Source organism: Bos javanicus, chromosome 10 (assembly GCF_032452875.1).
Source record: "Bos javanicus breed banteng chromosome 10, ARS-OSU_banteng_1.0, whole genome shotgun sequence".
Lineage (NCBI taxonomy): Eukaryota > Metazoa > Chordata > Mammalia > Artiodactyla > Bovidae > Bos > Bos javanicus.
The window spans coordinates 102,094,091-102,115,866 of record NC_083877.1 but is presented as its reverse complement, the minus strand read 5'-3'; the positions used below and the strand labels follow the sequence as shown (position 1 = coordinate 102,115,866).

At 41.0% G+C, this 21,776-nt stretch overlaps 1 protein-coding gene across 6 annotated transcripts in view; it reads left to right on the top strand.

Moving 5' to 3' along the window:
- The window catches only part of RPS6KA5 (ribosomal protein S6 kinase A5), a 219,661-nt gene that overhangs the window by 94,135 nt on the left and 103,750 nt on the right, over window positions 1–21,776 (top strand). For 4 of the 6 annotated variants that reach the window (XM_061429707.1, XM_061429705.1, XM_061429708.1 and 1 more), the window contains exons 4-5: window positions 17,144–17,259; window positions 20,066–20,173. The exons of 1 other annotated variant lie outside the window; for it this stretch is intronic. In XM_061429707.1, coding sequence (XP_061285691.1) covers window positions 17,144–17,259; window positions 20,066–20,173 — 224 coding nt within the window. The remainder of the gene's footprint in view (window positions 1–17,143; window positions 17,260–20,065; window positions 20,174–21,776) is intronic. One more of the 6 variants, XM_061429709.1, reaches the window with a different exon arrangement.

Sequence of the window (21,776 nt, the reverse complement as noted above, 5' to 3'; positions counted from 1 at the left end):
GAAATATGAACCAGAGAATTTGAGATGAAAAGGCTAGATGACTGGAGATGGGTCAGAGTGTTACTAGATTTAAGTAGGTGTTTGGAGGGTGAAAGTGAAGCAGAGAAGCTTTCTTTGGACGCAGGAGACCCAGGATTTAGCCCTTCTTTCTGTTGGTTTAGTTGCCACTTCCTCTCCTGCCAGCAGATTTCCATGTGTTTGCGTGAACAAGGTGGAGCCTTGGAAAGCGGGCCAGGTCCTTGCGTGGTTGCCCTGCATCCTCAGCGGAGAATGATGCCATTGGGTGGAAAGCGGGCCAGGTCCTTGTGTGGTTGCCCTGCATCCTCAGTGGAGAATGACGCCGTCAGGTCGTGTCTGCAGTTTTCAGTGACACTCCAAGGCTCAGTGTCTCCAGTGGACTCGGTTTCTCCATCTGTTAACAGAAGCATGTGTAACTCTGACAGTAGGGCTTCCCTGTCGGTCTAGGGGTTGAGAGTCTGCCTGCCTGTGCCGGGGACGGGTGCATCCCTGGTCCAGGAAGGTTCCCCGCGCCACAGCCACGTGGCCCCTGTGCCGTATCCGCTGACCCCGTGGGCCGCAACCACTGAGGCCTGAGCCTGGGCCCACGGGCTGCGGCAGGAGGAGCCACCATTCACCACAGCTGAGACCCAGAGCAGCCAAAAATAAATACATTTAAAAAAAGAACCACTACCAGTAGAGAGGTTGAACATGAAGTCAAGTTAGATACGCAGAGGTCTTAAGTAGCTGGAACTATCCTCAGCTAACTAACAATGTATGTTTCTTCTCAACAAAATGAATTTTTCCATGTTCTTAATGCCCTGATACAGTGATGTTAATAGTGTGATTAGAAAAACTTGTTGCAAATACTTAGAGGTGACTTTGAACACTTAATTTTTTTTGTTTTGAAATATAAATAATACGTGCTTTAAAATCAGTAATTTTGATTGAAAACAGATGTTGTTTGTCCTAATGTTAATTCCATAAGATATAGTTGCTTTAGTCCTTTGGACTGCAAAGAGATCAAACCAGTCAATCCTAAAGGAAATCAGTCCTGAATATTCATTGAAAGGACTGATGCTGAAGCTGAAGCTCCAACACTTTGGCCCCTGATTCAAAGAACTGACTCATTGGAGAAGACCCTGATGCTGGGAAAGATTTAAGGCAGGAGAAGGGGACGACAGGATGAGATGGTTCAGTGGTATCACCTGCTCAATGGACATGAGTTTGAGCAAGCTCTGGGAGTTGGTGAAAACCAGGGAAGCCTGGTATGCTGCAGTCCGTGGGGTCTCAAACAGTTGGACACAACTGAGTGACTGAACTGAACAGATACTTGACATGTTGTGTTAAAGTACCCGATTTGGTATATGTGTAAAGGGCTTCCCAGGTGGTGCTAATAGCAAAGAACCTGCCTGCCACTGCAGAAGACGTAAGAGGCGTGGTTAATGTCAGGAAGATCCTCTGGAGGAGGGCATGGCCACCCAGTCCAGTATTCTTGCCTGGAGAATCCCATGGACAGAGGAGCCTGGCAGGCTATAGTCCATGGGGTCACGTAGAGTCAGATACAACTCAGCAACCAGGCACGCGTGCCCGCAAGGCAGGTCATACACGGCCTTTAGATACTAGACCCAAATGACTTGGGTTTAAATTTCAGCTTCATCTCTGAATAACTGTGAGATCTTGAGCAAGTCACTTGGTTACGAGCATGATATACAAATTACTGATGTATCTATTGGTCTTTTCCACATAACACACTACCCCAAATTAAATGGCTTTGACGTAGCCGTTTGTGGGGACTCACTCTAGGCTGGACCACTGAGGTGTTCACTGTGCTAGTCTCACTTTGCTCTTCTTGCAGTATCCTTTCTCTTGGTTTGCAAACTGAAAAGTGTCCGTTTACTTTAGTAACATAATGTTGTTTTAAACCCTAGGCTATGCTGCTATGGGGTGGAAGTTGCACTGCTCTGTTCAGAAGTGAGTGGAGGCTCTGTTAGGCAGGATGACAGCCATCCCAAGACGCTGAGATTCTCTTCTTCAGAACTTGTGAGCGTGTTGGGTTACATGACAAACAATTAAGAGAAGTAAGGTTGCAGATGGGTTAAAGTTATTAGTCAGCTGACCTTAGAATAGGGAGATTATCCTGGATCATCCGGGTGGGCCCAGTGTAAGCACAGGGTCCATAAAAGTGGAGAGGAAGGGAGGAGAGGAGTCAGGTGGAGATGTGCCTGCAGGAGGGGTTAGAGTGACGTGATTCGGGGTGAGACGGGGTGAGATGTGATTCGCCGCCTTGCTTGCTCAGGCGATGGAGGGAAGGGGCGGTGAGTCAAGGCACACGAGCTGCTGCTTCCGTGCCGGAAAAGGCAAGGAAGCAGACTTGCCCCTGAACTCCCAGAATAAATGCAGCTCTGCAAGCACCTTGATTTTTAGCCCCATGATACCCACACCAGACTTCTAATCTACAACATAAAATAATAAATGGGTCTTATTTTAGACCACCAAGACTAGTAATTTGTTGTAGCTGCAGTGGAAGAACAGAGAGTAAGCAAGGAGCGACTCAGACATGTAGACCACTCTTTAAAGAACTTTTGCTGGGAGAGGAAAAAGAAAGAGAAGACGGGATATGCGGGATTTAGGGAGGATGCTCGTGTTTTAAAGTGGGTGAGATTTTGTGACTTTGAATTTTCACATTATTTATGTGATTTTTGTTGTTATTTTTATGCTTCTTAGAAACACACTCCAGCTACTGTCACATAAAAATCTTTAAAGCGATGTATTTGCATTTGAATAAAAGCAAGCTATCTCTGCAATTTTAAAACTTGAGGATTGCTCTAAAATATCAATTATTTAAGAAAACTTCTCTTTTGCTTAATACTGACTAAAACTAATTAGACCCTGTGGTACTTTCTAGAAATATATGTTAAACATTTATAAGCTTTGAAATTATGCTTACATTGAGAGAGTAGATGTCAGGACACCATATATTTGAATTTTATTTTAAAATTATTATAATTAAATATGTCATTGTTTTTTAGTTCTATAAATTGTAACTTATATCTATAAATAATAACAATAGTTAATAGTCATTTAAAAAAAATGCTTACTGTATGTTTGGCCCAAGTTTAACTCTAAATAGCTCATTTAATCCCCATGACAGTCTTATGTGTGATGGAATTATTTGTATTCATATTTGATAGATACAGAGTATGAGCCATGCTACATATAAAGATCATCACTTAGCAACTACAAATGAATTGAAATGTAATCATTTTCATATAGGAAGTTCCCTTTAGTTTAATCAAGGAACCAGGAGTCTGTACAAGCGTCATACAAGGTGTTCCATTGTATGGGCTGTAAATAAATCTCATATAATGTTGGTAAATGTTTTATAAAAGTCACCTTGATGAAATGTGCCTCCCCGCTCCAGAGAACATACCATACTCATTCACTGGTTTATTTATAATCATTGTCACAAAGACATGCTGTTGATGGTCCCCTTCTTTTCTTCTGTTATGAACAGAATGTATTTTGAGACTTATTCTGAACATTTCTAGGAGGGAAGAGATCAGAATTTAAAGAGAGATTCATCAGGAAAGGTGTTTTTACCATATGATTGTTGTTGTTTAGTTGCTAAGTCACGTCTCTCTTTTGGGATCCCATGGGCTGTAAGCCTGCCAGACTCCTCTGTCCACGGTATTTCCCAGGCAAGAATGCTGGAGTGGGTTGCCATTTCCTTCTCTAGGGGATCTTCCCAACCCAGGGATCGAACCTGAGTCTCTGGTATCTCCTGGGTTGACAGGTGGATTCTTTGCCCCTAAGCCACCAGGGAAACCCTGTAAAGTTATTATTGCTTCCGTTTTCCTTTTCCAGGACAGTGGTCCTGTCCACTGGTCCATCTAAACTGCAGTTTTTAGCTATTACAATATGTAACTTTTTCTTTCTTTCTACTTTTCCTGTTAATAAACTCAAGATGAAAAATCAACCCTCATTCTCCTGTGTGACTACAGCAGCCAGTAAGCAGAGTATTGCATGTTTATTCAGTTCATGCAACCAATATTAATGAATACTTGATATTTGCTGGTGTGCCTGGGTGTCCCTGTGCCTGGCAGTGGGAAAATTGTCCTGGGACTTTGACCTGTCTCATTGATACTAGGTTGCAACTTTGGTTTCTGTCAGGATACATTGAAATTAGCTTCTAGAATGAGAAGTAAAACTCGTGATTCAGTTCGGTTTAGTCGCTCAGTCATGTCTGACTCTTTGCAACCCCATGAATCGCAGCACGCCAAGCTTCCCTGTCCATCACCAACTCCCGGAGTTCACTCAGACTCACATCCATCAAATCAGTGATGCCATCTAGCCATCTCATCCTCTGTCGTCCCCTTCTCCTCCTGCCCCCAATCCCTCCCAGTATCAGAGTCTTTTCCAATGAGTCAACTCTTCGCATGAGGTGGCCAGAGTACTGGAGTTTCAGCTTCAGCATCATTCCTTCCAAAGAACACCCAGGGCTGATCTCCTTCAGAATGGACTGGTTGGATCTCCTTGCAGTCCAAGGGACTCTCAAGAGTCTTCTCCAACACCACAGTTCAAAAGCATCAATTCTTTGGCGCTCAGCTTTCTTCACAGTCCAACTCTCACATCCATACATGACTACTGGAAAAACCATAGCCTTGACTAGATGAACCTTTGTGGGCAAAGTAATGTCTCTGCTTTTGAGTATGCTATCTATGTCGGTCATAACTTTCCTTCCAAGGAGTAAGCGTCTTTTAATTTCATGGCTGCAATCACCATCTGCAGTGATTTGGGAGCCCAGAAAAATAAAGTCTGACACTGTTTCCACTGTTTCCCCGTCTATTTGCCATCAAGTGATGGGACTGGATGCCATGATCTTTGTTTTCTGAATGTTGAGCTTTAAGCCAACTTTTTCACTCTCCACTTTCACTTTCACCAAGAGGCTTTTTAGTTCCTCTTCACTTTCTGCCCTAAGGGTGGTGTCATCTGCATATCTGAGGTTATTGATATTTCTCCCGGCAATCTTGATTCCAGCTTGTGCTCGTGATTAGAGAAGTATGAATCTATTTGTGGACCATGCTCTCTGTAAAGCTTAAGTTTGTATGAGTCTACTGTTTTAGAGGATTTGGAGGGGTTTTTTTTTTTTTTTTTTTTTTTGTATTTAGGATTTTAGAATTATTGTTCCCCTACTTCAACCTCATTCTTTCCCTTATCTTCCTCTACTAATCCCTCCATTGTGCTCTATGAATAATCCCGTGTGCACAAGCTCCCTAAATCTTAACTAAGTGTGCCTTATTTATCTAAAATCAAACCTCCTGTCCTTGGAGGATGGTACTTCTCCAGCAGGCCCTTTCACAGAAGACCATCCACTTCCCCATTCTAGTCCTTAATACTCAACAAAGTGATGATAGTCAGACATCATTTAAAAGTTAACTGTCTCCCAGACACATGCTTGCCGTTTCCAGTGATTTATTCATCAGGTTTAGCTTTTCTTTGCTCCAGCTTCCTTCCATCCTCTCCACAGTTTCAGTAACCATGTTGATAATCAGTTCCACACCATGCCAAGCTCTTTCTAACAAGCATACTTGTTTTTGCTGTGCTGGTCTTTCACGCACGCTGTCTCCAGTTGCGACAAGTGGGGGCTACTCTTGAGTTGCGGCTCGCGGGCTCAGTTGTCCCACAGCATGTGGGATCTTTCCGGACCAGGGATTGAACCAGTGTCCCTTGCGTTGCAAGGTGGGTTCTTAACCACTAGAAGCCTAACCACACATTGGGCTGTATCACTCAAACCAGTCCCGCTTCTAAGACCTCACAGTCCGATGTGTTCCTTGACCGTAATCTTCCATTCCTCTCTTTTCTCACCCTCCCTGAGTCTGTTCTCCAGTTCTCATTGACTCTGCCTTCCCCTGAGTCTTTCCTGCCCGTTTTCCGGCACCGCCTTTGGGTGGTGGGTGCGTTCCTTCCTGGCCTGAGGTCTGCCTGGTCTGGCACATCAGCACCACTCGCTGAGCTAACCTTCTTCCTTGCCTGAGGTGGAAGTTACTTTTATTACTCTGCAGATTTTTTCCCAGTACCAGCTTTCTAAGCTTTCCTCATGTGTCTCCAAAATGTGTCAGTGGGGCCTGGCATGAACTTCTTGCTGGAGTTTCAACAGACTCCCACGAGGGTCCGCCGGGGTCACGCGCCTCTCCTGAGTCTCCTCGCCTCTCCTGCCTCCCAGCCCTGCAGCCCCTGCCGCCGCCCCCCTGTCTGACTGACTCTGACAGGGATCAGGGCTGCCTGCTGCAGACGCTTAGGTTTTCTTCCCCTCTCCTTTCTTCTGTACCTTCAGGACTTCTGTATCTTGGAGTATGCCTGTCAAATTGGTAGAAATTAAAAATAATGGTAATATCAAGAGTTGGGGAGGGACTTCCCTCGTGGTCCAGTGGTTAAGACGCCACACTGCCAGTGCAGGGGACGTGGGCTCGATCCTTGGTCAGGGAACTAAGATCCCACATGCCACGCAGCCAAAAGTAATAATAAAATAGTGTTTAAATTTTCTTTTTTAAATGTCAGTTTTAACAAAAAGAGTTGACGAGAACTTTGTTTTCTAAGCCGTCCATTCAGTGTTGGTGGGGAATATAAATAACCTTTCTGAGGAAAGTACCTATAACAATTGGCAGCAATTATTAAAATTAATAGGTATGTATGTTTTGACTTAGGGTCAGAGACTAAAGCGCTCTGTTATCTAATGAATATGTGATCAGAAGCCAGATCCTGGGCTGAGGAAGAGTAGTTACAAAGAGCATTAGTGGGGCAAGTGACAAATTTTGAATAGAGAGTATGGATTAGATAATAGTATTTTTATCATTGAGTTTCTGATATTGATAATTGTCCTGTGGCTATATGAAGGAGCGTTCTTTTTTTTTTTTTTCTTAAGTATTTGCACATTGAAGGATTTAGGAGCGTGATAGCTCCAACTTATTCTCAGTTGGTTCAGGGACATTATGTGCATGTATAAAAACTGAGAGAATACTAAAGCAAATAAGCAAAATGTAAACAGTCGATGAATTTGCATAATGGATATATAGGGATTCCTTTTGCTGTTCTTGCAAGTATTTTTTGTAAGTTTGAAATTGTATCAAAATATTTAAAAAATAAAACCCACAGGGAAGGCATTATGGTCTAGGAAAAGCTTTATAAGTCAGGCCCAGATATAATGGACGATCTTCACCAGCCTTCCTTGACCAAGAATGTAATTCCAAGTTTTATGCCACTCCTCCTTATGATATAAGCCTGTGAAACAAGATTAGAGAATAATTTTTCCAAACAGCATTATCCAAGTTTATACCTTTGTTTGCTGCAAGCTTTGCTTTTTGTCTCAAGTCATTATAGTATAATGAGAAAGACATATAGATTACATTTATTGTCCTGTGTATATTATTTCTCACAGTTGAACATATGGTGAGATTTGGACTACACACAGTTGGAGGTTCTACCCTCTGGCAAGAACCTAGAATGTAGCTCTTTGTTGCCAAATTCAGATCCATCTGCTTTAACTGGCAAATGAGTTGAGATGGTAACTGCAGGCAAGGAAGGCCAAGCAATTTTTTGGAGAAGACAGGCCTGGGTCCGGTCCTGCTGCTGCTACTGCTACTGCTACTAAGTGGCTTCAGTCGTATCCGACTCTGTGCGACCCCATAGACGAAAGCCCACCAGGCTCCCCCGTCCCTGGGATTCTCCAGGCAAGAACGCTGGAGTGGGGTGCCATTTCCTTCTCCAATGCATGAAAGTGAAAAGTGAAAGTGAAGTCGCTTAGTCGTGTCCCACTCTTAGCAACCCCATGGACTGCAGCCTACCAGGCTCCTCCATCCAAGGGATTTTCCAGGCAAGAGTACTGGAGTGGGTTGTCATTGCCTTCTCCGGGGTCCAGTCCTACAAGATAGAAATTGACTTTCTTAAGTTCTGTGTCAGAAGTATGTCAGTGATAATCTTAGCTTGGCACATTCTCAAAAAAGGTTGAAAGTCATCGTTTACTGTGGCCATTGAAAAGCAGTCCTACTACAGACCCCTAGGAATGTCTCCTTTTGAGCACTGTGACATTCTGATGAGCCCTCCAAAATTTAACCATGAAAAGCATGTAAAATGGAGACATTTTATGACCAAATATATAGAATTATGGGACCCCAAACCTTTTAGATATCTGAAGCACAGAATAGGTGATTTAAGGCCGTTTTTCTCACAGTGATTAGCAATGCCAGTTGTCCGATGGGGCTCTCCCTAACAAATGACAGTAAAAACCGTATCAGGGGGGAAAAGGGCAGCTCTATGTAGCATTTAAAAACATTCCTGTTTTTAGATGTAGAGAATAGACTTATGGACATGGGGAGAGGGGAGGAGAGGGTGAGATGCATGGAGAGAGTAACATGGAAACTTACGTGACCCTGTGTAAAATAGATAGTCAACGGGAATGTGCTGTATGGCTCAGAAACTCAAACAGGGGCTCTGCACCAACCTAGAGGGGAGGGAGATGGGAGGGGGCTTCAAAAGGGAGGAGACACATGTAAATCTATGGCTGAGTCATGTTGAGGGTTGACAGAAAGCAACAAAATTCTGTGAGGCAATTATCCTTCAATTAAAAAATAAATTTTTTAAAATTCCTGTTTTTAGAGTTAATCTGCCCATGTTCATAATCTTTATTCTTTCACTTAAAAGATTATGTAGCTCTGGGTAATATTTTTAACCTCTCTGAGTTTCACTGTTTTCTAGAGATTAACTTACTTTCTCTGGGAATTATACTAGTATTTAATAGCACCAGCTTCATAGCATTGTTTTTGAGTATCAGATTTGTTATCATATCTAAATAGAACAGGCACATTGAAAGTGCCCAGTATCTCTAGTTGTTACTATGTCGTTGTCTAGTCTTAAAAGCAGTGAGCTGTGTTAAGATACAGATTTTAAAGGAAGTCAGCCAAAACTCTGTTTTACATCACTTTAGTTCTTATCTGCCAGGAGCCCTTTCCCACTTACCATGACGAACTGGGGTTACTGAGACTCTGCTTCTACACACACAGCAGTGGCCAGCAGTTGGATCGAGCCAGCACCACTTAGTCCATTTTCATTGTTTGTCCACAGAGGCAAAAAGCCTCAGGAATATCAGTGAAAACTGAACATTCTCATGCTGTTTGTTCCCATAAAGAGGATAAAAACTGTCAGCATTGGCTAAACAAAAACCAGCCGTCATGCTTGCAGTTCATTGTGGAAGAAATTGGCAGACACTTGAGAAACCTAATTTCTAGAGTTCTAATGAATGCATAATTTTGAAAGGAAAGTTATTCAAGGTAGATAAGTTGGCATGGACCGAGGCCCACCAGGCAGAGTAGATCTTAAACAACTCTGATAGGAGACAGTTTCCACTCAGGTGCTTTATTCCATCTGAGCTTTTCAGTACTTTTTTTTTTTTTTTAATGGAGGAATGTAATTTACGCCCAGTTGGCAAGGGGTGGGAGTGGAAGAGGGGAATGGGAGCTCCTTGAGTTATAAAGCTGAGAAGAATCTTCCTCTCAGATGTCAGTAACAATTTGGGTTTTCATATCTCTGACTGTATTCCCACCACTGCTAACTCTCCCAGAGTCTGCCTGCATTCCTGATTCCATTGTTCTAAGAGAATAAAAACTATATAATTCAATTCAATTTAATAATAATCTTTGTAGTCTTTTCTAAAGTTTGTTTTATATGTTGTCTCACTGCCTGGCTAAGAGGTTTTTAGTCTCAAGAACAAGCATCAGCATTCCCCTCTCCAGAGTTGCTGGCTCTCGGGATAAACACAGAGGTATAAAGACACCAGAGTGCAGTTCCAGCACACCCTCAGAAGTCAAAGATCCTGTTGACAATGAAAACCCATGCTCCACTTCAGTTTTGTAAGCTCTGAGCCTCATCAGTCCAATTCCAAGTACAAGAAGCTCCAGGACAGCTAATGCCAAGCAAGGCTAGAAGTCAGGGACGCGCGATCTGAACGCTCAGAAGCAGTGGTGCTGGGTGTCTGCACTGTGATGATGAGGTGCTTGTTGCTGGCGAGCTGGAGGACACGCCTCTCAGATGTGTCCCTTGTGCTGGCAGTCCATATTTTGGTTTGTTTATAAGTAAACTTGATTGGCGTGTTTCCATTCAGATTTATAATGCTGTCTTAAGAGCGATGTTCTGAGAACTGTTTTGGCTTGTAACTCCTTGTAGAATCTAATAAAATCTGTGGCCCCCTCCCTTCTCAGTAGAATGCACATACGCTTACATATACTTGAAAAAATTGTGCATAATTTCAAGGAATTTACATGGAGCCTCCTCTTAATGATCTGAAATTTGCCTTTCTCTTCGGCAACCCACTCCAGTATTCTTGCCTGGAGAATGCTATTGGACAGAGGACGCTGGCAGGCTACACTCCATGGAGTTGCAAGAGTCTGACATGATGGGGTGACTAAGCCACCACCTTCCTGAAAGGATTCCAGAAGGGCTCTCTTGTCCCTTTTCACATTCTGACAATGTGTGATTCAAGATGGTGCTGATGATAAGTACCATTTATTGAGCTTTCACTATTGGTTAGACACCTGTGTGTTCTCCTTTCTGGAAGTGAACTCTGAATTGTCCCTTTCACATCTGCCCTTGCCGAAGGCTTGTGTACTCAGCTAAGGGTCCGTGCCCTCCTTTCATGTGCTCAGGGTGGGCTGGACCCTGACCACCACTGCCGTCACCCTTCTCCCAGGCTCCATCACCTCTCCTTGTTCATTGAAGGTGGCCTCCCTACTTCCGCTCTTACTGTTCTCAACAAAGAGCCAGTCATTGATCTATCAAAATGGAAGCGTTGTCATACTACTGTTGCACTCAGAATCTTCCCTAGGCTTCTTATGTCATTCAGAGTAAAAGACGAAATCCTTAAAATGACCAGAACCTCTGTGCTGTCCAATGCCAAAGGAAGGCCATAAGAAAAAGTAAAGAGAACTGAAAAATGATAAATGGGGAAGCTAAAATGGCAGACTGTAGATATATACTTACTCTCTTTCCTTTCAGCCTCTTTGAAAAGCATAAAACTATATAAGGCAATAATTATAATGTATTGTTGAGTTTGTAACACATATAGTTGTGCTATATATAACAATAATGTCTCAAACAGGAGGAAGAGAGAGTAGGCCTATGTGGGAGTAATGTTTGTATATATCACTGGAATTAAGTCGGTATGAATCTCACACTGTTTGTAATAATATATGGTAAGCCATAGAGTAACCACTAAGAAAATAACTTAAAAATGTTTACTTAATGAAAAAGAAGTAAGGAGGAATAGAGGAACAGAGATATAAAGTATATAGAAAATAAAAAAGTAAAATAGCAGACGTAAGAAGAACAATACAAAAAAGACCTTAATGACCCAGGTAACCATAATGGTGTGATCAGTCACCTAGAGCCAGACATCCTGGAGTGCAAAGTCAAGTGGGCCTTAGGAAGCATCACTCTGAACAAAGCTTAATGGAGGTGATGGAATTCCAGCTGAGCTATTTTAAATTCTAAAAGATGATGCTGTTAAAGTGCTGTACTCAACATGCCAGCAGATTTGGAAAACTCAGCAGTGGCCACAGGACTGGAAAATGTGAGTTTTCATTCCGATCTCAAAGAAGTGAAAGTGAAGTTGCTCAGTCATGTCCGACTCTTTGCGACCCCATGGACTGTAGCCCACCAGGCTCTTCCGTCCATGGGATTCTCCAGGCAAGAATACTGGAGTGGGTTGCCACTTCCTTGTCCAAATCCCAAAGAAAGGAATGCCAAAGAATGTTCAAACTACCACACAATTGCACTCATCTCATAGCCTAGCAAAGTAATGCTCAAAATTCTCCAAACTAGACTTCAACAGTACATGAACCGAGAACTTCCAGATGTTCAAGCTGGATTCAGAAAAGGCAGAGGAACCAGAGATCAAACTGCCAACATCCACTGGATCATCAAAAAAGAAAGAGAATTCCAGAAAAACATTTATTTCTGCTTCATTGACTATGCTAATGCCTTTGACTGTTTGGATCACAACAAACTGTGGCAAATCCTTCAAGAGATGGGAAATACCAGACCACCTTGCCTGCCTCCTGAGAAACCTGTGTGCATGTCAAGAAGCAACAGTTAGAATTGGATATGGAACAATGGACTGGTTCTAAATCGGGAAAGGAGTACGTCAAGGCTGTATATTGTCACCCTGTTTTTTTTAATTACATGCAGAGTACATCATGCGAAGTGCTGGGCTGGATAAAGTAGAAGCTGAAATCATGATTGCCAGGAGAAATACCAATAACCTCAGATATGCAGATGATACCACCCTTATGGCAGAAAGCACAAAGGAACTAAGCCTCTTGTTGAAAGTAAAAGAGGAGAGTGAAAAAGCTGGCCTTAAAACTCAGCGTTCAAAAAACTAAGATCATGGCATCTGGTCCCATCATTTCATGGCAAATAGATGGGGAAACAATGGCAATAGTGAGAGACTTTATTTTCTTGGGCTTCAAAATCACTGCAGATGGTGCCTGTAGCCATGAAATTAAAAGAAGCTTGATCCTTGGAAGAAAAGCTATGACAAACCTAGAGAACATGTTAAGAAGCAGAGATATTACTTTGCCAACAAAGGTCAAAGCTATGGTTCTTCCAGTGAAAGTGAAGTGAAAGCCTCTCAGTCGTGTCCAACTCTGCGACCCTATGGACTGTATAGTCCATGGACTTCTCCAGGCCAGAATACTGGAGTGGGTAGCCATTCCCTTCTCCAGGGGATCTTCCCAACCCAGGGATTGAACCCAGGTCTCCTGAATCACGGTGGGATTCTTTACCAGCTGAGCCACAAGGGAAGCCCTCGTGGCTCATACTGGCTTTTCCGGTAGTCACGTATGGATGTGAGAGCTAGACCATAAAGAATGCTGAGTGTCGAAGAATTGATGCATTTGAACTGTGATATTGGAGAACACTCTTGAGAGTCCCCTGGACTGCAAGGAGATCAAACCAGTCAGTCCTAAAGTTAATCGATCCTGAATATTCATTGGAAATATTGATGATGAAGCTGAAGCTCCAATACCTTGGCCTCTTGATGCAAAGAGCCAACTCATTAGAAAAGACCCTGATGGTGGGCAAGATTGAAGGCAGGAGGAGAAGGGGATGACAGAGGATGAGATGGTTGGATGGCATCACCGATTCGATGGACATGAGTTTGGGTAAACTCTGGGAGTTGGTGAAGGGCAGTAAAGCCTGGCATGCTGCAGTCCGTGGAGTTGCAAAGACTGAGTGGACATGACTGAGTGAATAAACAACAACATCAAATCCAGTTGTACCAGTAATAACATTCAATGTGAATGGATTAATAGGTACAGTCAAAAGACAAGAGACTGTCAGAAGAAGGGAAAGATCCAACCATACACTGTTTATAGTGGATACACAGTAGATTCCGAGGTGTGTTGTTGTTCGATTGCTCAGTCGTGTCCAACTCTTTGTGACCCCATGGACTGCAGCACGCCAGGCTTCCCTGTCCTTCACCATCTCCTGGAGTCTATTCAAACTTGTGTCCATCGAGTCGGTGATGGCATTCAACCATCTCATCCTATGTTGTCCCCTTCTCCTCCTGCCTTCAGTCTCTCCTGTAGCGCCACATGTGGAGCTTCCGATTCAGAGGTATAAATAGGTTAAAAAAAAAAGGATGGGAAAAGGTAAGTCATGCAAACAGCAACCACAAGAAAGCAGGAGTGGCTGTGCTAATAACAGACAAAATATACTTAACAAAAAAGTGTTAGTAAAAATAAAAAAGAGTCACTTCACAGCGATAGAAGGTCCTATGTTTATGGATTGAAGGCCTTTATATTATTAAGATGGCAGTACTCCCCAAATTGATCTGTAGATTTAACAAACCTCTCTCAAAATCCCAGCTTATTTTCTTATGAAAATTGACAGTCATTCTAAAATTTATATGGAAAAATCAAGGAACCTTAGAATAGCTAAAACAGTTTTGAAAAGGAAGAATTAAATTCCAAGACTAACACTTTAAAAACTTGCTACAAAGCTACAATAATCAAGAAAGTGTGGCACTGGAATAAAGATAGACATAGAAATAATAGAATAGAATTGAGAGTCTAGAAATAAATGCTTACATTTATGGTCAATCAATTTTTTGACAAGGATGCCAGTGAGGAAAGAATAGTCTTTTAAACTAATGGTGCTGGGACAGCTGGATAACCATATGCAAACGTATTTCATATGTTCCACACAGTAAGCCATAGAAAGATACTAAATAATGTTTTTATGCAGAAAAATGCAAATTAAAACCATCATGACACACCACGACACACCAGACCTACCATAACTCACAGCATATACAAAACATAACTCAAAACAGGTCAAAGGTGAAAAGTAAGAACTAAGCCTGTAAGTCTCTTAGGGGAAAACGTAGGGGTACATTTTTTGACATTGGTTTTGGCAGTGATTTCTTAAATGTGACATCAAAAGCAAAAGCAGCTAAAGAAAAACAGATAAATTGGGATTTCTGGGAGGGAGTGTGTAAAAATATTTTAAATTTGAATCTATAATGATGGTTGTACAAGTTTTCATATGTGAAAAACCATTGAATCTTACACTTCAAACTGGTGGACTTCACAGTATGTGAATTATACTTCAATCAAAATAAAACCAAAAGGGGCAAGAAAAAAAACCCTTAATAAATGTTTCACAAAAGAAGATATAGAAATATCCAGTAAGCCATGGAAAGATACTAAATAATGTTGTCACTCAGGAAAATGCAAATTAAAATCATAATGACACACCACTACCCACCAAACAGACCTACCAGAATTATAACTACTGAGGGTACTGGATGCTGATCTTATTAGAGACTCCCGCTAACCTCACGTCCCTGCCGTAGATGAGGACATCTGTTCTGTAACGGGAGTCCAGGTGTCATAGCTCCTGCTGTGGTAGCAACCCTCACATCCCTCACAGCCCTGCCGTAGACGAGGGCATCTATCCTGTAGCGAGAGTCCAGACGTCATAGCTCCTGCTGTGGTAGCCCTTTGGCTGCCTCTCTATCTGCCTTCCCGGTGTTGAAGCCTGGACCACCCGATAGAGTTGGTGGTTCACCTTATACCGTGTGCAACCCTGTGCCTGCAAATGAGGCATATGTTATGAATGTCAGGTCTGCTCCTTGGGCTGTTGGCCTATTTTACAAGTAGGAAAGCTACTTAATGTCGTTTTAGGTTTGTCTTCTTAGATCTGTAGTTAATTTTTCTTAGTCTCCCCAGTAAATGAAAGTAAAACACTTTTTTTGTGCTCTGAGCAACAGTAATCTCTAGTGGTTCTGATTCCCGTTTTATTAAGAACTGGCACCGAGCGAGACTCACTTGCTCAGGTCAGGACACAGTGGAGCCATTGTCTGTGTTAGTCACTTGGTTGTCTGACTCTGTGACCTGGTTCAAGTCTCTTGATTATAAAGCCTAAGTTCTTTGGATTATATCAAGTTGCCTCAAAGACAGGAACACATTGGGGTTTTTTTTTTTCCCCACAACCCACTTGCCTTTGAGTTTCAGGGTATTTATTCCAGTATAAAGGATTTGTGTTCAGTTCATAAAGCACTAAGCATGTGTTGAGTGCATACTGCATGGAAGCACTTGGATTTTTTAAGATGAAAACGTTGATTGTGACTTTAAAAGGCTCAGAATGTAGCAGAGAAAGAAAGTGTGCAGATATTTTCAGTGCAGCAAGATAATTGATGTGGTGTAAGTCTAAATAAGTACAGTGGGTTACATAGGAGGAACTAATCCACTCTGCTTGAGTGGTGATTGAAGAGATAATTGAATAGGACATTCAGGGATGCGTAGGAGTTTGTCATTTGGTCAGCTGACCTATGAACACCTACTTCTGGGCCATGACAAACAGTGGCAACCACGTTTAAATAAGTAACTACTTAAAGGTAGAAAATATTCATTGTTAGTTTGCAGGAGTGCTGTGTTCCTTTACACCTTTTTAATAATTAGTTTTGTGTTAGGATATAATTAAGTGCAGAAATCCGGAAGTATCTGGCAAAATACAGAAGTCTTAGAAGGGCAGTGCTTTTTGCTCTCTTGTGCGTTGTAAAATACGTTGCCACCCAACTAGCTTTTAGAGCTCTTTCATTCTGTGGAATCTGCTGTTTGGAATTTAAATGAGCAAGATAAAAATCTGTGAGTTTGTGAAGATTTTCCTTTGGTCTTTGATCAGATTGTGGTAAACGTGACAGATGACTATCCCCGGGATGTGTGCTTTCTCAGGCGTGTCTTTTCGCGTTCGTGACCCCCGCCTGCGACTGTTTCCTAGGTGTGCGTTGCTTCTCACACACAAGTGCTGTCTGTGGAAGTCATGGTCAGTTTCTGATCAAACTATTAGCAGTTTATCAGTAAGTGTCGTCTTAGAGCCGATTATGGACTCTGTTGTGGCTTATTATTATTCAGCTATTATTCAGCTCCTTGTTTATTTTTCGCTGTAGCTTGTCTCTTATTTCATTATTCCTCGTGGGATAAAAAGGGCAAATTGAAAGGGAAACGCACCTCTTTTCATTTCAGGTTTTGATTCAGCTGTGTTCTCCTGCTCTTACTTTTGAGTTACATGGCGCAATAAGATTACCTGCTACTTAATACACAGTTTTGGAAGGACTTTCCAGACAATTCTGAAAAACAGGGAATCTGCTTAAAAAAAGTGACTGGCCATTACCACAAAGCAATGGCTGGGATTTCTGTTTGCTTTGTTTTACTCCATTCATGTTACTTTAGTTACTGTAGTCGTTGGTGATTTGGTACTTTACAGCAAGTTAAGATTGTGTGGTGATGGCACAGGTTTCTGATTTGCTGCATTTGGGAAAATTGTTCAAATATATGCAGATTTCACATAATAGTTTTAATAGCAATATTCTATGCTAATTCATTTGATTGCATTTTAGGGTAGTCATTAACTTATAAAACTGTATTTATATAAATTTAGTAATATTTTCTATATGAAACTATATACTAAGCATTCTGCAAAAATAATATATTAAAATTAGTGCCTTATGGTTAATCCAAAGTGATTAAAAGGAAATACTTCCTTTAGTTTATGAATACAAGTCAAAGACAGAAAAACTATATTTCGTTTTTAGATTATATAAATGGTGGAGAGCTTTTTACTCATCTTTCTCAGAGGGAGCGTTTCACAGAGCGCGAGGTGCAGATCTATGTCGGAGAGATCGTGCTTGCCCTCGGACACCTCCACAAGGTAAGACGCTCCGCTTCCGGGGTTTGTCTTTTGAAAACTCTGTTAACAGGTGAGGATGGAATGAAGAGAGCTAACGTGTTGATGTGTCGTTGTCTTAGTGGAGGTGGTGGAGGCATTTTACAGACCACAAGCAGTGTTTCAGTTTCAGCCTTCCCTCTTTAAAAGTCTTTCTTTCCTTTTGTAGTTCCCGGGATGCAGATTAAAAAAGCAGAACCTGAGCACTTTTTTTTTTTTGGTTTTGTTCATGAAAAATCCTAATGCTTATTACACAGTATCATTAGAATTAAAAAAAAAAAATTATTCTTAAAGTAACCTTTAAGATGAAACCACAAGTCATAATATGTACTTCCTTAATTGTGACTTACTCCACTGCAGACTCTGCCTGTATTCCTTCAGGGTATGTTTCCCTATTAGCTTGAGATAATTGAAAGAAGCACTTACCTACAGACCCAGCCATCCCCCTGCCAACTCTGGCTCTCTTTTCCGTTTATTTTGCCCCGAGGTCCTCTCTTGCTCCCCTCCATCCCTCCCGCTCCATGACCTTTATTGACATGAGCTTAGTTACTAAAAACTTTAAGTGGTATTCATGTATGTATGTGATGCTGTTTGAATTCTGTAAAGTCAGCTTAAATTTAAAAAAATATTATTTCAGATACTGTTAATCTTGATCCAAGATATTTTGACTAAAAACTTTTTAATGAGGACACATTATTGTAGAAGCAAACAGTCATTATGTGGATTAGGCTTGTATGTTGCCTAAGAAATAGAAAGTACTAGAATATTTTTTATCATAATTGTGTGAGACCACAAGGAGCATGACCTGAATCACTACATTTGGATAATATGAGTATGTCATAAAATCACTATTTTTCTTTGTTGTATGTTCATGTTCTAAACTAGATTACAGATAAAAAGAGATGAAAGAGATGAGTATACAGCACAAAAAAGAATGGAGAGAAATGAGGGGAAAAGATGAAACTTTTAAAGGGCAGGGAGATTGGGATTGCAACATGGAAGCAATGGATAGGAGAGGCTGTGAGGAAAGATTAGAAGATACCGGAAGGAAAGGATGAAGAGATGGGTGAGTCTGGGCCAGACAGAAGCATAACCGGGCAGGGAGGTGGGGACAGGGTCGGAACAGGAGGCCTAAGGGGAATGAAGGAAAGGGAGATGAACAGGAAGGGAAGTGAAAGTGGCTCTGGGGCGCAGGGCTGCAGGGCCATAAAGCAAGGGGAGCCTCAGGTGGGTGCTTAAGTGCTTAACTGAAGTGTGGGGAGAGGCATCCGTGTTCCTTCTGATAGAATCCATGGTGTGGAGGTAAGCTTTATGCCTTTAGTTATTTTTGTGGGATATATACACACACACACATGTTATTGTATGTATGTATGTGTGTGTGTATATATATATATATATATATATATAATACATGCATCAGATTGGACCTAGTAATAGGCTGAAAAGCTTTGTTTTATGCTTAGAGGAATCAGATGTAATTTTTATAACATAAAAATGATGGTGAAATCACCATAAATATAAGTGTAAATACAAAATGCAAAGCTCCAACAAATAAGCTAGTAAATTCAGCTTCTAATTTGTATGAAAACTGTTAATTCTGTTTATTAAAGGGAAAATCCATCAACTTTCATTATTATTAAAACAGGGTAATCAGAAACAGAGAGGTAGAGAATATGATGATACCAGATATAAATGTAATTGATATGGAAAGTGTATACAGATTAGATCTTCGTTCAGTTTCTCTTAATCTTACCTTGTAAAAAGAGAAATACAAAGAAATATAGCACAAAGCCAGAAATGTTAATTTTGGTATGTCTACTAACACTGATTTTTCAGGAGAGACAAAAACGGGGAGTTTACTTGGAACTGATGTGGTAAAGCAGGTAGTAAATGACTTATTCCTAAAATCTTTTCCAAACAGGTTGTTTGGGGAAAAAAAAAAAAAAGTCATACTGGTTGTTAGGTGCTTGTGGGCTTCAAGTCAGATATCTCTTCAGCAGACAGTGCATTCACAATAAACAGTCATGTTTTACAATATGGGGGGGAAAGGGTTCTTGAAAGAAAATGCCTAGTGTTTTTCCTTGTATAATCTTTTGATTTTAAGAAAGTATCAAGAATCTTCTTTTTCATATACTTGGTGTTGATGAAAGCACAAAGTATTAGGTTTGCTAATGCTCAGTATAAAGAGTTTAAAAACATTTAATCCAGGCTGACGTAACATGAAACGGGGAGTTCTTGTTTGTCAGGTACTGCTTGTATAACTTGGGTAGATTTATTTATGTCATATAATTAAGATGTTTTATAATAAAACTTATATACAAAACAAAATAGAGGGATAGTTGGAAAAGTACAGTGTAATTATGGTGCTCTATGGGAAGAAAAAAAAGGCCAGTGCAGGAACTGGTTAACCAAGAAGGCCTTCTGAAGCCGTTAAGAAACGATAGACATGAATTGGCTAAGAAAGCCCCTGAAGATCCTCTGGAGGGAGGATGAAATCCATCACGAAGAGTAACCCAGGAAGGAGCAGTCGTCAAAGAAGACCCCAGAGAAGCTAGTCCGACAGAAGTGTTCCCTCATTATGGGGAACGTGGTTCCAGAGGCCCAAGGAGCCCAGCAGATAAGCAAGGAGCTAGAGGAACTTAGATCTGCTCTGCCTATGACAAAAGTCATCACAGCACCCTGAGCAGGAGAATGCCTTTTTTGGTTTGTTTTCAAGGTTCATAATAAAGACTTTCCTAGTTTATTTTTTGAAAATTGTTATTTTAAAATGCATCTTTGTTTGTTTTTACAGTTGGGGATTATATACCGTGACATTAAGCTTGAGAATATTCTGCTTGATTCTAATGGCCACGTGATGCTGACAGATTTTGGTCTGAGTAAGGAGTTTGTGGCTGACGAAGTGAGTATTCTATTTTAATTTGAAGTTAGTAAAGCAGAATGTAAACAATGATGAAAATTGACTGTAGAAGGAGCATTTAATGGGATAGTACTAAACAAATTACGGACTTTTGTACAAGTTTGCAGAGGAACATTTTGATATGAATGACTGTAAGGTATTTAGTTTGAAATTAACATGGAAGCATCCTGTTAGAAGTAACCCTTTCATGGATGTATCAGAATTACAAAACCAAATTACACATTTAACTTTCTCTGTAAAATATGACTAAAATTTTTAAATAACCCTTTGGGCCTTTTAGGAGAATCCTGGCTTAGAGAATAGCCGATGGAAGATTGCAAAACGGGGACTTCCTTGGTGGTTCAGTTGTTAAGACCCCTGCTTCCAGTGCAGGCGATGTGGTTTGATCCCTGTTGTGGGAACTGAGAGGCGCGTGCCCGCACTGTGGCCAAAACAGAGGATCACAGAACAAGCAGCGCGGCGCACACGTTACAGAACAGAGCACGCGCGGCGCACATGCAGAGGGGGCCTGTCTTACGGCCCTTTAAGCTCATCTGACAAAAACAGCAAGGATCTACTTACTAGACCTAAGCTTTTAATAAACTTGCTGGGCTGTTTTGCCCATACAAATTAAAATGTAATAACTGATGGACAGATTTTAAATATGGAGGACTCTGCATTTTCAGTATTGGTTAAAACTCATCACAGATTTATTTACTAACATTTAAAATTATACATTTTTAGTTGTAATTAAATACTATTTATGTAGCAATTATAAATTAAAAGTACGTTTTATACTACTAGTCTTTCAAGAGAGCTAAGTAAACTTGAATGCCAGTTCTTTTCTGTCCAAGAAACTCTGTTATAATATACGCAATTATAGTAAAATTTTTGTAGTAAAGGACTTTGTGTTGTGAAACACATTCTTGGATTCTAGATTAGGTGTATCCATTTCTGATTGTTTACTTTTTAGAATATTTCCAAAACAGTCTTAGGTGAATTAGATAAGTACTAAAAGTATGAAAACAAAGGATCCCAGTTTTTTTTTTAATCATATCTATCTCATTCAATCACTTATGAATAAATTTTTCTTGACCTCCTCTACTATGCTAGGTATTGGATAATACAGTGACAGATTAAGGGGAAATGGTCTCTACCTTCATGAACTTGAGGATATAACAATATATTCATTATCTTTGATAGGAAAATCATAGTTATAAAGCAGATGAGATGAACTTTTGGGGAATTTACTTCAAAGTTTGGTTTATCAAATTTTTCTTGTTTAAAATTTTAGAAGCAACTTAAAAAAAGTGACGGATGAAATATGTTCATGGTTGTTTCCTCACTAAACCCTGCTGCTGCTGCTAAGTCGCTTCAGTCGTGTCCGACTCTGTGCGACCCCATAGACGGCAGCCCCCCAGGCTCCCCTACAAGTAAAAGAAAAGGAGTGAATTGGGTGTACATGCAGAAGGGAGAGAGGATCACTGAAATGGAAACCTGACAGATCAGTGGTGCTTTCAGAGAAAGGTCTGACTCAGAAAGGGGAAATCTTGGGGGGGAAAACAAACAAACCAAGAACCTCAGTTAAGTCCTGTTAGGAGGCCAG